Source organism: Lynx canadensis, chromosome D2 (assembly GCF_007474595.2).
Source record: "Lynx canadensis isolate LIC74 chromosome D2, mLynCan4.pri.v2, whole genome shotgun sequence".
NCBI lineage: Eukaryota > Metazoa > Chordata > Mammalia > Carnivora > Felidae > Lynx > Lynx canadensis.
The window spans coordinates 33,303,575-33,319,831 of NC_044313.2; the positions used below are offsets into that span (position 1 = coordinate 33,303,575).

Here is a 16,257-nt window from a genome sequence, read left to right on the forward strand (position 1 = left end):
AAGTGCCCTGGATGTTCAGCAGGAGTGCTCTTCTCGGGTCACTAAAGACTCCTCTTGTCAACGGACAGACACCCTCACCCTGGGGTTGAGCACCGTCGGCCTGCAGGCAGGGAGGATATGGGTGGTGCACCACACACCTAGTGGACGTTGGACACAGGTGGGAGAGGGTTTTCCGTTGTCAGAATGACTGGAAGACTCTATTGATTAAATATCCTGGAATGCATAAACAGACTCAGACCATGATGCATTTCCTTGCTGAAAATGCCGGTAGCACCTACCCCCCCAGACACCTTGAAACAACCCTCAAAGCGTTTCATCATGCCGCAGGGAACAGCACGCCATGTGGAACGGGCCGAGGGTTCGTGTGACTGGACCTCTCATCTTCGTTTTTAGATAGAAAGGCCTCAACGGGAAATATAAAACCGTTCCACAAACCTAGGTCAGGCTGAAGATCGCTGGTGTTTTCGTCAATTGTTAGGTTGGTGTAGAGTGGCACCGACTCGGAGCCGGCTCGGTTGCAGGGCACGGCGTAGACGTCGAAGAGGTCCTTCAGGTCCTTGCGGCTCCTCACGCTGGGCGGGGAGTGGAAAACACTCACGTTTAGTATTGTTACAAAGATGGGGGGCTGAGGAAGGGCAGGAAGACAGCATGCCATACCTGAATGATTTGAACAGCTCAACGAATTCAACAAAGCTCATGTTACTGTCTGAAACCATGAAGCTCTGGAAACCTTTCATTCCGCCTTTGATCCGCCCGTGCCAGCTGCTGCTGCTCCAAGCACTGCAACAAAGACATGGCCTTAACAGGCATGGCCACTGTGCCCCAGGGACGTCCTCTGACGGCGCATGAGCAAAGACATGGACCGCAGGCCATTCAGGATTGAGGCTGTTTTCCAGACCCTCTTTTCACTTCTCTCAAAACTAATCTATAGTGTGTCAAAGCAAACACCTCATTCAGTGAAACCGTGTCATGTTCACAGCCTACTCAATAGGGCCACGAGGCTAAGGGTAATGTTCCTCTACTAACTAACACAGTTCTTTGGAATCACAGGTCGATGGGGGGAAAAAACTTAAATTCAATGTTTCTGAAGTATTATTTTTTTTTTTCCAAAAGTGCCCCAAATTACTCAAGTATAACCTATGGGAAATTATGCATGTTCTTTCCTACATTCTAAATTATAGAAACACATTGGAGAAGAAAGTCCGTATCAATGTCTTCTCTTTTTCCTTTCTTCACCAGTTATTAGATGAAAACAAGGAAGGACTTTTAATATTAATGGAAAATGTGAGTCACAAAAATATTAAGAATGGAAAGAAGCCAACTCTGCCTAGAATATATCTGCACCTGCCAAGGCTGTATATTCGATATAAAAATACCAGTCACTCGGTCAAAACCTCACTCTAGCTGTTTCACAACATTTTTATTTTCTATACTGGTTCCCTGACAAGATAATTTAAGAAATATTTTGGCTGGTTTTTAGTCAAATAAATAAACAGTATCTTCCTTTTTTTCATTTTTGTTTTTTGTGCTTTATTTTATTGTTTTGACTTTTTGAAATGTTTCAAATATGTAAGTACAGAGAAGATTGTAACGAATAGCCAGTTTATCCTCAATCTTGCTAACAGTGTTTGTTCATGGAAAATTATTTTGCATTGACATCTGAAGGTCACCTCTATACATGGACGAAAATTACAAAGGATGGATTTACAGTCCTTTGTAGGTATAGGTTGTTGATCCCCCGTGGTGTTGGAAACAAGAGGGTGGAGGTTCAGGAAGATGAAAAAGGTTGGATAAGGTGGCTTATCATTTGCCACTGTCTGCAGGAACCTTTAGGAAACTCTGTCCACTGTCTCCCTTTCTAAGGCTCAGCCTTGCCTTCTCCTTGAACAGCATTCGGGGTGATTTTTCTTCCTTGCCTTCTCTTTTCTTTCTGTTGTAGTTTACTCGGTGGGCACTGACTCCTGTCTTCTTGTGGGAGGGCTCTGTGATCTTGTATCTAGCATATTAGTTCTACCTCTTTGGAAAGATTTTCCTCCCTTACTCTGGCCTTCCCTTTCCTGCTCCTGAGTGATTGAAATAAAGGAGAAGCCACTCAATCTAAGTTCTCTGGCTCTTTTATTCACCCAGGATACTGTACAGGCTGAAATAGCACGTACAGAATTCTGATTCTTTGTAGCTCTTAATATTGCTACAAACCTAAGCTGACAGAAAAGTTGCAAGAGGGTACAAAGAATTCCCATGTACCTTTGACCCAGTTTCACCGAGTATAGAAATCTGAATGTATAAGGCATAAATTATGTTCATTATTCACATTGTAAAAGAATGCTTCCCTTTAAAAGATGATTTACTACATGTAGGGTTCTTATCAGTAGCAAACTTCCTTGAGAGCGTCAGAAAGAGAGGAAGTGTGTGTGTATAATGTTTCCAAAGCCAGTGTCTACACAGATCCATTTCCTCCTCCAATCCCTCTGATAAAGTAAAGAGTGCCTATTTTATCTTGGCTCTGTCTGAACCTCTGAATTTCTTAAACTTTTTGAGGGGTCGAGGGAGATGGTGTGGCATTCTAATTCCTTTGGAAAGCTTTCATGTTAATATTATTTCTTCTGAGAGGGTAGATGTTTCAAATCTGTAATTTACATGGACTTTATAAGTAATTTACTATAATACCAGCTTTAGAATTATACCTAGCATATCCAATTTGCTCTAATACATTCATTTCTACAGACATGTATCTTATGTATAAGATGGTATAAAATATATTTCACCTATCAGCAAAGGGTAAAGTAGCTTCTATTAACACTTAATTTATTCCTCAGAATAGTGCTATCCAATAGAAGTTTTGGCAATGAAACAAGTGTTCTATATCTGCACTGTTTAGTATTGTAGTCACTGGCCACTTGTAGCTATGGAACACTTTTAATGTGCATAGTGTGACTGAGGAACTGAATTTTAAATTTTATTTAATTTTAATATATTTAAAATTGAATTTAAATAGCTATTATTATCCCCCAGCCCCACCCCACCATGGCCAGTGGCTACCATATTCAACAAAGCAACTTTAGAAAATCAGAGATCAGGTTTTGTTAGTGGTATGACCTTTGAAGGATTAGTCTAATAATTAGGAGTAATTATAGTAATATGAGAAGGTAGGAGTGCAAAATCAGGGAAATTGGAAGTATTTAAAACTTGTGGGTTTTTCAGTTTTCAATGTAATCGTTAACTCAAAATTAGAGAGAGGCTTCCACAGAGCACTGGAAGATGCCCTTTGACATAACTTGAATGATATGAAGGGTCCTTCTGTTTATCATGTTAAGGCCCCACCTGGACGGGCTCTTGTTTGAAGAAGACAGCACAGGGGAAGACACTGGCCTGTTGGGAGATGATTGTCCCGGCAGACAAGTTAGGGGACCCAGCCGTGGTCAAAGAGTGGGCTCTTCTGGAAGGCAGAGTGTTAGGAGGGCTCATGATGGCATTTGCCTCTGTGAGAGAGAAAGACAGAAACGAGACAATGACACCAGTTATCCTTTCCCTAGAGATCAAAGAAAAACCAAAGATGCTTCTGAATGTCTGAGCGAATCAATTTATGCAGGCAATCTCTATACAAGAAACATCAAAATATTCTGATGAATGGACTAATGTGGTGGGTTCTCAACCTTGGCTGCGTATTAGAATCATTTGGGGAACTTAAAAATATAGAGATGTTAGGGTCCCAGCCAGAGGGTGCTGGAATCAGTTTGGCTGGGGTGTGGCCAGGGGCATCCAGATTTATTTATTTATTTATTTATTATTTATTATTATTATTTATTTCCTTTAATGTTTATTTATTTTTGAGAGACAGAGACAGAGCAGGGGAGGGGCAGAGAGAGGGAGACACAGAATCCAAAACAGGCTCCAGGCTCTGAGCTATAAGCACAGAGCCCAAGGTGGGGGTTTGAACCCACAAATGGTGAGATCATGACCTGAGCTGAAGTCAGATGCTTGACTGAGCCACCCAGGCACCCCCAGATATTTATTTATTTATTTATTTATTTATTTATTTATTTATTATTAATATTATTTTTAAAATTTAAATCCAAGTTAGTTAACATGTAGTGTAATAATGATTTCAGTAATATAATTTAGTGATTCATCACTTACATATAACACCCAGTTCTCACCCTAACAAGTGTCCTCATTAATGTCTCTCACCTATTTAGCCCATTCCCCCACCAACACCCCTCCAGCAACCCTCGGTTTGTTCTCTGTATTTAAGAGTCTCTTATGGTTTGCCTACCTCTCTGTTTCTATCTTATTTTTCCTTCCCTTCCCCTATGTTCATCTGTCCTATTCTTAAATTCCACATGTGAGTGAAATCGTATGATATTTGTCTTTCTCTGACTATGAATTATTTCACTTAGCATAATACACTCTAGTTCCATTCATGTTGTTGCAATGGCAAGAGTTCATTCTTTCTGATTGCCGAGTACTATTCCATTGTGTATATATACCACATCTTGTTTATCCATTCATCAGCTGATAGACATTTAAGTTCTTTCCATACGTTGGCTATTGTCAATAGTGCCGTATAAACATTGGGGTGAATGTGCCCCTTCAAAACAGCACACCTGTATCCTTGGATAAATACCTAATAGTGCAATTGCTGGGTTTGTAGGGTAGTTCTATTTTAATTTTTTGAGGAACCTCCATATGTTTTGCAGAGTGGCTGCACCAGTTTGCATTCCCACCAGCAGTGCAAAAGGGTTCCTCTTTCTCTGCATCCTCGCCAACATCTGTCGTTACCTGAGTTAATTTTAGCCATTCTGACTGGTGTGAGGTGGTATCTCATTGTGGTTTTGATTTGTATTTCCCTGATGATGAGTGTTGTTGAGCATTTTTTCATGTCCATCTGGATGTCTTCTTTGGAAAAGTGTATATTTAAGTCTTTTGCCCATTTCTTCACTGGATATTTGTTTTTGGGGGTTGAGTTTGATAAGTTCTTTATAGATTTTGGATACTAACCCCTTATCTGCTATGTCATTTGCAAATATATTCTCCCATTTGGTCAGTTGCCTTTTAGTTTTGCTGATTATTTCCTCTGCTGTGCAGAAGCCTTTGTCTTGATGAGGTCCCAATATTTTATTTTTGCTTGTGTTTCCTTTGCCTCCAGAGACACGTCAAGTAAGAAGTTGCTGCAGCTGAGGTCAAAGAGGTTGTTGCCTGTTTCTCCTCTGGGATTTTGATGGTTTCCTGTCTCACGTTTAGGTTTTTCATCCATTTTGAGTTTCTTTTTGTGTATGGTGTAAGAAAGTGGTGCAGGTTCATTTTTCTGCATGTCACTGTCCAGTTTTCCCAGCACCATACTAAAGAGACTGTCTTTTTTCCATTGGATGTTCTTTTCTGCTTTGTCAAAGGTTAGTTGACCATATGTTTGTGGGTCCATTTCTGGGTTCTCTATTCTGTTCCATTGATCTGAGTGTCTTTTTTTGTGCTGGTACCATACTGTCTTGATGATTACAGCTTTGTAATGTAGCTTGAAGTCTGGGATTGTGATGCCTCCAGCTTAGTTTTCTTTTTCAGGATTGCTATGGCTATTCAGGGTCTTTTCTGGTTCCACACAAATTTTAGGATTGTTTGTTCTAGCTCTGTGAAGAATGCTCGTGTTATTTTGATAGGGATTGCACTGAATGTGTAGATTGCTTTGGGTAGTACGACATCTTAATATAGTTGTTCTTCAATCCATGAGCATGAACTGTTTTTCCATTTGTGTGTGTGTGTGTGTGTGTCTCCAATTTCTTTCATAAGCTTTCTTTTCAGTGTATAGATTTTTCACTTCTTTGGTTAGATTTATTCCTAGGTATTTAGTGGTTTGCCCCCAGACGTTAAAAAAAAAAAAAAATCTCAGTCACGTTTGAGAATCAGTGGTCTAATCCTCCACCTTGTATTTTATATATCTCACATCCCCTGTCTATAAGGCCTAGTTAATTAATGATAATCTTCTTTGAAGTACACTGTACTTGCTGAAATACCCCTTGGGTTCCATCATCTAGTTAAATACAAAGGTAAGTATATTTAACAAGACAAAGAGTTTTGTTAAGAATGCACACAAGACTTAAATCATAATTGAAAACCAAATGCATATTTTTCCCTGTAAAATAAAACATCTCTAATGTCAATATGTGGCTTTACCTGATTCTTCTTGTTCATTCATGTCTTGAGGGTCAGAACCACTCCGGCTGCGACACTCTCTGTGCATTTTGGCTTTTCGGGTGGCCATCTCATCGTCGGCTGCCTCTCCGCTCTCACCCTGGGAACACACACATGTCGATACCTCTCATTCTGTGTTTCTCTCCCTCCTGGCACTGCTTTAGCTCAGGTGCATCCCTATTTTCTGACTGCCTTCAATATCCCTGGCCCCAAATCAGTATGGACCCCTGTGAAGGCTGACCAAGTATTCTCACATTACACTATCCCACTTGTTTTTGCTATATAGCAGCACTCGGAGGTGGAGGGGGAGGGCACAGGGAGGGCTGATAAGAGCAGGCAAAGGACCCCTGGAATCACAGAGACCAAATTATGGAGCAGACAAAGCTCGGCTTAGGCATCAACAGCCTCTAATATGCAAAGAGTGGGACTTTTTCTAGATAACCATGGAGAAAATATATTATTGTGTTATAGTGATAACATATATATAGTATAATATATAATATATAGTGGTAACTAACCGAATATTTCTGCCACGTAAAAACCATAAAGCCTACCACTTTTTTTCTTTTAAAGCTTTTGGGGAGCCTGAAGATTTGTTCCTTTCTGATAGTCATGGCTGTATATCAAGTTTATAAGACCAATACTTCTTTAAAAAAGTTTTAAATGTTTATTTATTTTTGAGACAGAGAGAGACAGAGCATGAGTGAGGGAGTGCAGAGAGAGAGGGAGACACAGAATGTGAAGCAGGCTCCAGGCTCTGAGCTGTCAGCACAGAGCCTGACGTGGGCTCGAACTCGTCAACTACGAGATCATGACCTGAGCCGAAGTTGGACGCTCAACTGACTGAGCCACCCAGGTGCCCCCTTCTTCTTTTTTTTTAAAGGTCTATTTATTTATTTTCAGAGAGAGAGAGAGATAGAGAGAGAGAGTGCAGGGGAGGGGTAGAGAGGGAGAGACAGAGAATCCCAAACAGGCTTGGCACCATCAGTGTAGAACCTGATTTGGGGCTCAAATCCACGAACCATGAGATCATGACCTGAGCCAAGATCAAGAGTCAGACACTTAACTGGCTGAGTCACCCAGGTGCCCCCGTAAAGCCTACCATCTTAACCACTTTTAAGTCTACAGTAGTGTTAACTCTACGTGCCTTGTTGTGCAACAGATCTCTAGAACTTTTTCCTCCTACAAAACTGAAACTCTATATGCAATCAAAAAGAACTCCCCCTATAGCACCCCCCTCCCCGTCCCTGTCCCCTGGCAACCACCATTCTACTTTCTGTTTCTAAGAGTTTGACCACTCTAGGTACCTCATAGAAGTGGAATCATGCAGCATTTGTCCTTTTGCAACTGGCTTATTTCACTTAGGATAATGTCGTCAAGGTTCAGCTACACTGTAGTATGACAGGATTTCCTTCTTTTTTGAAAGCCTGAACACCATTCCATTATATGATACATCACCTTTTCATTCATGGATGGACATTCAAATTGCTTCTCTTGACAATTAAATTAGGTTTCTACATTTAGCATTTTGGCCTTGTAAGACCTTCATAACCTGATCCTTGGTCTTTTTAGCCTTTGCTTACCCACCACAGAGCCTGTGTTCCAGCTTGGAGCAGGAACCTGGAACTACATGTGCTTCCCTGAACAAGCCAAGTCTTTTCATGCCTCCCTGCTGCCTCCTCTGCCAGAAATGCTTTCCCCCGTGTTGTCTACAAATCCTATACACCCTTCATGACCCATCTGTCCGCTTCCCTACGAAGCCTGTTGTGCCTGCGTCCTAGCCCTAAATCTTCCTTCTCTCTCCTCCCAGAGCACTTTGTGGATAGCTTGATAATGACTCTTACTGAATACCATTGTTTGTGGCCCCTGACTTTTTCCTGGTGCTGACTCCATTCTTAACAGGGGCCTGGCACCAGGAGATGCTCAGTAAGCCCTGAGCGTCTTGTCCCCAACCCAAATGATCTAAGGTAGTTTCTGGCGACATAGACCATAAATGGTGCTGGATGATTGGGTTTGGTGCTTGATAAACAAGTAACACTCTACCCTTATAAGGATTTTCTTCTTTTTCCTGGTAGTGCTTATGCCCAAGGTGTTGTTTCTCTGCACATTGGGCTTCTCGGCACTCTTTGCTGATGTCCCCGGGGCTGGGGTTTCGTGTACTCCACCGCCTGCCACCAAACACTCCACGGCGTGAGCCAAGTTGGGCCTTCGTACCGTCCATCTTCCTGTAAAAGAATCACATTCCTGAACACTTAAAGGAACAGCAAGCAATGGGGAAGTATATATATGAATGGCTTCTAGTAAATTCCCAGAGGTGGAGGAGCACAGGCAGTTTCTGAAGACTAGTGATCTGGCCACCCAAGTGGTTCTGTTTTCTAACCATCAGGACTCTCTGTTGGGAATTTCATCATATCCTCTGGTTGTCCTGGTCACATCCCCTGCTGAGTTCCAGTAAGTGATGGCTTCAAGGGGGCCACATTCAAGTGGGGATTAAAAAACTTCTCCTTGGGGCGCCTGGTGGCGCAGTCGGTTAGGCGTCCGACTTCAGCCAGTCACGATCTTGCGGTCCGTGAGTTCGAGCCCCGCAGTCAGGCTCTGGGCTGATGGCTCGAGCCTGGAGCCTGTTTCCATTCTGTGTCTCCCTCTCTCTCTGGCTCCTGCCCTCCCCCGTTCATGCTCTGTCTCTCTCTCTGTCCCAAAAATAAATAACGTTGAAAAAAAAATTTAAAAAAAACAACAAACAAAAAAAAAAAAACTTCTCCTTCCCCAGTTTTCAGAGGTTCATTCCAGAATGTAGGAACATTCATGAAGATGCATTTTGCATTTTAGGGCTCTGAGGACTTAAGAGGTGTGTGTGTGTGTGGTTGTGTGTGAATCTACTTAAATAAACCAAATTCTATTTGTATTGCATCATTCCAGGTTTTGTTTTTTCTAGTTGATGGTTGGGACAGTTTGATTTGAAATATAGAGTATGCGGCATATGTGAAATTTACTTTGGAGGGCTCTGGGGAGATAACCCAGAGAAAATATATTATTAAATAGTTGGTGCACACCTGAAAGTAATGTAACATCATGTATCAATTATTATACTTCAGTAAAATAAATATAAATAAATAAATAAAATAGTTGGGCTGCTGTCCTCTTGAGGACTGATACCCAAGACTAGAGAGCCCAGGGGACTCTACCTCACTCATATTATGATGCTACGAGCAGTGAAAAGATACTTAAGGGGCATGCAATGCTTTGCAATAGCTCTTTCTCATAAGATAACACCATGCAAATGAGCTGAGTAGCAGCAGAGATTAATTAACTAATAATGGTCAACAATTCCTCTCTGTAAGTAAGGAGGCTCAGTGAATAAACTACAAACAGTCACATATGAATTAAAGACAATATGGATGATATTTCACAGGTTGTATAAAATAGACATTTCAGAATTAATTTCCATATACTGTTTTTACTTTCCACAAACTTTTAAGGCCAGCCCTCCTTTGCAATTCCAAAGAAGTTCTTGTGAATACATTTTGCTTTGTTGTAGACACTATGTAAATAACAAAGTCTTTGTGTGTGTGCTTGCTCCTTTACCCTAACATTCAATAACTATTTGATTTTATGACTTGAGTTGTGACCTCCACTTCCTGCATCCTGTTATGGATCCAGGATGCTGAGTAACTTGAATGCTTAACGTGGGATATCTTTGGTGATCTCTCATGGTGGATATCTGGGATTTATGCCTGTCCATTAATCATTTCTCTTTTCTCTGACCATACCCCCAGTTTTACTTTATCTCTTTTCCTCTGGATACAGTCCTTGAATCTATGAAAAGGTGAAACATCCTCCCTTGACCAATGGTTGGCATAAGATCCAAATAAGCCAATCAGAATCTCCCTCCCTGGACAATGAATCTTGAATACAGTGATACTGAGAATGAAAATGGCTGGAGATCATTGTTTCTTGTTGCAGTCCTGCTCAAGATAGTCCCTGTGAATAAGCCACTACAATTAACTTTCAAAGTGGAATAACATTTCATGACACAGTTTCATAAATAAATTTTACCTACGTTATTGAATTAACTACGTAATCCTTTGTAGAAGTTTTATCTTTTTTATTTATGGGTTTTAACTAACACATCTTTAAAAATTTAATAGACTCCTTCCTTAAAATGTAAAACTTCTGCCCTGGGAAAGACATTGTCAAGAGAATTAGAAGACAAGTCACAGATTGGGAGAAAATGTTTGCAAAAGAAACATCTGATAAAGAATGGTTATCAAGGGGAGCCTGGGTGGCTCAGTCGGTTAAGCGTCCGACTCTTGATTTTGGCTCAGGTCATGATCTCATGGTTTGTTGGTTCGAGCCCCGCATCAGGCTCTGTGCTGACAATGTGGAACCTGCCTGAGATTCTCTCTCTCTTCCTCTTTGTTCCTCCCCACTTGTGCTCTCTCTCTCACTCTCAAAATAAATAAATAAACTTTAAAAAATGGCTATCCCAGGGGCGCCTGGGTGGCGCAGTCGGTTAAGCGTCCGACTTCAGCCAGGTCACGATCTCACAGTCCGTGAGTTCGAGCCCCGCGTCAGGCTCTGGGCTGCCGGCTCAGAGCCTGGAGCCTGTTTCCGATTCTGTGTCTCCCTCTCTCTCTGCCCCTCCCCGTTCATGCTCTGTCTCTCTCTGTCCCAAAAATAAATAAACCTTGAAAAAAAAAATTTAAATAAAAAAAAATGGCTATCCCAAATACACCGTGAGAACTTAAAACTCAACAATAAGAAACAATAACCCAATGAAAAAATAGTCAAAGACCTCAACAGACCACCTCACCAAAGAAGAGATAAAGATGGCAAATAAACCATGAAAAGATATTCCACATCATGTATCATCAGGAAACTGCAAATTAAAATGAGACACCACTCCACACCTGGCCAAACTCCCGAACACTGACCACACCAAATGCTGATGGGGATGTGGAATAACAGGAACAAGAATTCATTCTACTGAGAATGCAACATGGCATAGTCACTTCGGAAGGCAGTGCAGCAGCACCTTACAAAGTAAACATTCTCTTAAGATACGCTCCAGCAATCACGCTCCTTGGTATTACCCAAAAACAGTTGAAAACTTCAGTCCACACAGAAACCTGAACATGAATATTTACAGCAGCTAGCTGCTTACTCATAACTGCCACAACTTGGAAGCAACCAAGATGTCCTTCAGTAGGTAAATGGATAAATAAACTATGGTACATCCACACACTGGAGTATTATTCAGCAATAAAAAGAAATGAGCATGGGGAAGACATGCAAGAATCCTCTTATTTTAATAATTTTTTTGCAAGTTTGTTTATTTTGAGAGAGTGCTAGCAGGGGAGGGGAGAGAGAGAGAGACAGAGAGAGAGAGAGAGAGAGAGAGAGAGAGAGAGAATCCCAAGCAGACTCTGCAGGGTCAGCACAGAGCCTGACATGGGCTCAAACTCATGAAACTGTGAGATAATGGCCTGAGCGAAATCAAGAGTTGGACGCTTAACCGACTGAGCCCCCCCAGGCGCCCTGACATGCAAGAATCTTAAATGAATATTACTAAGTGAAAGGAGCCAACCTGAGAAGGTTACATATTGTATGAGTCCAACTATATGATATTCTAGAAGAGGCAAAACTATGGAGACAATAAAAAGATAAGCGGTTGCAGGGGCAGGGGGGAGGATGAGGTAGGGTGGGAGGAAGAGATGAACAGGTAGAGCGCAGAGAATTTTTAGGGTAGTTAAAATACTCCATGTGATATTATAATTATGAATATATGCCATTACATAGCTGTACAAACCTAAACAATGAACTCTAAGGTAAACTGTGGATTTGGGATGATTATGATATATCAATGCAGATTCATCCTTTGTAAAAAAAATGTACCATTCTGGTGAGTGATGCTGACAATGGGACATGGGTGGGGGGCAGGAGGTTTATGGGAAATCTCTGTACATTCCTCTCAATTTTATTGTAAACTTAGCACTGCTCTAAAAAAAGAAAATCTTTAATAAAAAAAATTTAATAGACCCATACCATGTACGTATAAAAGAATCAGCCTCCAATGCGTTGGTATTTCTAAATCAGAACATCCTAAATGGGTCAAGCTTAACCCTTAATAGAAATATTTTAGGCCTGGAAAAGGCAGATGCCTTTGTTTAATCTTTAAAGGAGACGTTCTGGAAGCAAAATATAGTTTGACTCTTCTTGTATTTTGTACAAACAAAAACTTGATTGGGATGGGTGAAGATGTACCTTCTCTTTTTAATTTGGAAGAAGAGCTATTGTGAGTGAAGATACATTCTCAGTTTTAGAAGAAAGTTACTTTCAAATACGAGTATTCTAATACTAGTAATGTAAATTGATCTAATGAAAATTGTAACAGGAGGTAAAGCAAAAGACAAGAAATTGTGATACTTGTAATGAAGCCTTAGGAATACAGGAAAATAAAAGAAGTTCATGCGGATACTAGGATTAGGAAGCTGATTCCTTAAAAATTATACATGCACTTTTGCCTCTTGGCATTATCTTTGTATATGATATTTTAAGTACTGTTAAATGTATCTAATCCTTTGAATAAATCCCCCCCCACCCCAGAAGATAGCAAGAATCTGTTTCTGTTGCTTACAACCAAATTGTACCTGATACCCCTGTTTTGACTTTCTCAGCTTCCCAGAGATCTTTCCAAATACCCAGGATTATGGGTTCTCAGCTCTGCCTGCGTAACCTCAAGCCAAAAACTCATGACACCAGTCTTTCTCCTACACTTCACATCAAATCTCTCGCAGCTTACTTTCTTTTATTTTCCTGTATTCCTAGCTGTATTATAAGGTTACTATTTCTTCGTTTTTTTCCCCTTTATCTCTTGTTAGTATTTCCATTTGATCAAATGCATTACTAGTACTAAACTACTTCTGTTTGAAAGAAGCTTCACACACTCATCACACAAGAAGACTCTGATGTCATGAAAATTACATTCTACATAAGCCCTTTCCAGACTGGGGAGAAAGAAGTACTCTTACAGGGCTGTTAATAGAAGTTTGGAAGAACCCGAGACTGTTCATAAATTCTTTAACTTATAGGTACATTTAAACCCATTTCTTTTGTACCTTAGGACTTCTCAAGAGCCTTAAGTGTGCTAAGAGGTATTCTAAATCACCAAGAGGGACATTTAACATGATGCCTATTTGACCTTTTGTTCTTAAAATACCAACTTGGATCTTTTTGATGTTCTCTGAGACAATTGTGAGCTGGTCCTACAAGGTGGGAAAATAATCAGCATCGCTGAGTTTGTTTCACTTAATAAAATCCTGAGTGTCTGTTTCTGAGAAATGTTTGCCTGTCTTCCTGGCGGCTCATGCAGAACAATGTTTTGAGGCAGACCATCACCTGTTTTCAGAAGTGACCGAAGTAGATGGAGCTGTTCTGCCATTACACCATAACGGCTTGTTCCCATGCAGTGGTGGAGGAGTGGGGGCTGCGGGGAAGGGAGGGGTGCTTGCTGTGTGTGCAACTGGGAAGGGCTGAGTTGGGCTCCAGGTCACTTCCTGTCTCTGCTCCAGCCGTGCCTCTTACCTCTTCTGCTGTTTCTGGTCTCAGCTGGTTGCCCTTCTTCAGCAAAAACTGAAGGCCGCCAGGGTGAATGAGAGACCAAGTACACCCTAGGTGTTCATTCAGCTACTTTATGCTGGAAGATGGGAAAGGAAACAAATGGAGCAAATAAACCACATTGCCAGCCGCTTTGTGACAGTGAGTATAACTGAGCTCAGAGACTTTGGTTTGTGTCCGGTTGAATGGATTTGCATGACTGTGGAAAGCTGAGGAATGATTATAATTAAAAATCAACATTTTACCTGGGCACCTGGGTGGCTCAGTCAGTTAAGCATCCGACTTCAGCTCAGGTCATGATCTCACAGTCTGTGAGTTCACGCCCTGCGTCAGGCTCTGTGCTGACAGCTCAGAGCCTGGAGCCTGCTTCAGATTCTGTGTCTCCCCCCTCTCTGTCCCTCCCATGCTCATGCTCTGTCTCTCTTCCCTCGCTCTCTCTCTCTCTCTCTCTCTCAGTAATAAGTAAATACTAAAAAAAAAAAAAAAAAAATTGAAAAGAAATCAACATTACAATAGCCCCTGAAGACTTATTTTTTCAAGCAGTTGACTGCAGTGGACTCTCCCTGTGGAGCGGACAGGAAGCAGGTATCTTGGTTTCCACTTTAGATGAATTAACTGACATAGGCTTTGTGCTGTGCAGTATTAGCATAATCGTGTACATAGGCCTATATGCTTATTAATCAAAAAATCCATTAGTTGTTCAGGATATGATCTCCACTCATCAGTATTGCATGAATGTGGGTAAAGGAGAAAAAGGGAGCATTATATATATACACATACATACACACATATATATGTGCGTCTCTACTAACAGCCCAGGGGAAAATGTCTCTACTTGTCAGAAACATGTTAGGACTGTGAAAAGTACATGAAATCAGTCATTTGAGTAATTTCAGCCATAGTTCTATCTGTTCTGTGACACTAGTAAAAAAGATCTTTTTTTTTTTTTTTTTTTTTTTTTTTTTTGCCAAAAAGGATGGAAAACCATAACAAAGAGAAACTGAATGCTTTGATACAACTCATTTGGAAATGCCATCAACAGTGTCGTGGCCCCTTGTGGCAGGGTTTTCCCGAGCAATCTGCCCTCTTGTCTTCCAGGAGTATGCTATTCTGGTCCTTCTGGTCTCTTCTCACACCTCAGCCCAGTTCTGCCACCACCCTTGGCTGGAGTGTTAAGTACCTGATAATTTTAGGGTTAGTGAGAAACACACTCACTTTAAGCAGCTGACTGTGCGAAGCTGCCTCCTCAGGGCTGTGCCAATATAAACCTGGTGAGGAAGAACTTCATTAAAGCTCAGAGGTGCTACAGTGAGGCAGCAGGACACAGTGAATTAATGCTCCGAGAGTCACCTAGCATATTAGGTGATGGAGAAGGATTTCAATTTCCAAGTGAAGGTTTCAATGTATCAGCTGGTCCATAATTAATATAAAGCATTCACACCATAATGCTGTCGATGGAAACTTTGAGTAAGCGAATATGCTTATATAACTGGTTTCTTTGCTGTGAGAAGTACAATGACCGCAGTCTCTATTTTCATACAAAATTTAACTGGACCTAATAAAAGCCACACGCTATTCTTTATACATAGGAACTGGCATTAACGACTTGACACATATTAACTCAGTCAAAACCTCACAGCCACTCTAACATGGGTATTGTTATCATTCTCATTTTATAGATAAGAACCAAGGCACAGAAAGGTAAAGTCGAAGGTGCCCTGTATCACTGAGGTAGTAAATGACAGAGGGTGAGAATGAACCCTGGTGGTCCAAGTGTGCTTTGCAAGATTAATGACTTGAGAATTAGGGGAGTGAGGAGAGAGGGACGGCTACACCCCTACCTGATAGAGGCTGACATACTGTTTCCGCAGGCCACTGCTGTCTCTGGTCAGGGAACTTCCTCATCTTCCTCACGGCTCTCGTGAGTTTCCAGCAATCCACTGAAGAGCATCTTAGCTGTGTGCCTGGGTGCCACAAAGTGCAATAATCTATTGTCCGTGGTCTGGAGCCCATAGAGCAGCGTCACGCCAGTCTCTGAGAGAAACATGCTACCCAGTTTGTTCTGACACACACAGTGTGTATATCGATGCTAGGGTGTCCCATGTACACAGCTTTGCTGAGAACAGATCCAAGACCCCCTCTGCCAGGCCACTTAGTCCAGCATTGCCCAGTAACGGGAATTTGCCAGGCTCAGACGTGTTACTAAGCACACCGAGTTTTGCTTTAGCACTGGCAGGGAAGCAGTGGTGGGCTTTGTCCAGGTCAAGGTGCTGTTGTCAGGCTGAAGCTGGAGGAAGCATCGGGCAGAGAGGTGCGTGTCCTGGTCGTAGTGGATGACAGTGGCCCCCTGCAGCAGGGAACTGGTGCACATCGGCTCGGATGGACAGCACGTACCATGGATTAGCTCTGTCCCATGGTCAAAGGCCTTCTGTGGCTCTTCTGATCCGTGAGCGTCCA

General features: G+C 41.6%; 1 protein-coding gene across 1 annotated transcript in view; it reads right to left on the reverse strand.

Moving 5' to 3' along the window:
• PLCE1 (phospholipase C epsilon 1) overlaps nucleotides 1–16,257 on the reverse strand; it is a 197,143-nt gene that overhangs the window by 64,479 nt on the left and 116,407 nt on the right. The window contains 17 exon segments of the mRNA XM_030334220.1: nucleotides 436–572; nucleotides 658–780; nucleotides 3,322–3,383; nucleotides 3,385–3,479; nucleotides 6,166–6,283; nucleotides 8,227–8,325; nucleotides 8,327–8,364; nucleotides 8,367–8,381; nucleotides 8,384–8,408; nucleotides 15,642–15,671; nucleotides 15,673–15,726; nucleotides 15,728–15,867; nucleotides 15,870–15,917; nucleotides 15,920–16,039; nucleotides 16,042–16,156; nucleotides 16,158–16,201; nucleotides 16,204–16,257. Of these exon segments, the coding sequence (XP_030190080.1) occupies nucleotides 436–572; nucleotides 658–780; nucleotides 3,322–3,383; nucleotides 3,385–3,479; nucleotides 6,166–6,283; nucleotides 8,227–8,325; nucleotides 8,327–8,364; nucleotides 8,367–8,381; nucleotides 8,384–8,408; nucleotides 15,642–15,671; nucleotides 15,673–15,726; nucleotides 15,728–15,867; nucleotides 15,870–15,917; nucleotides 15,920–16,039; nucleotides 16,042–16,156; nucleotides 16,158–16,201; nucleotides 16,204–16,257 (1,317 nt within the window).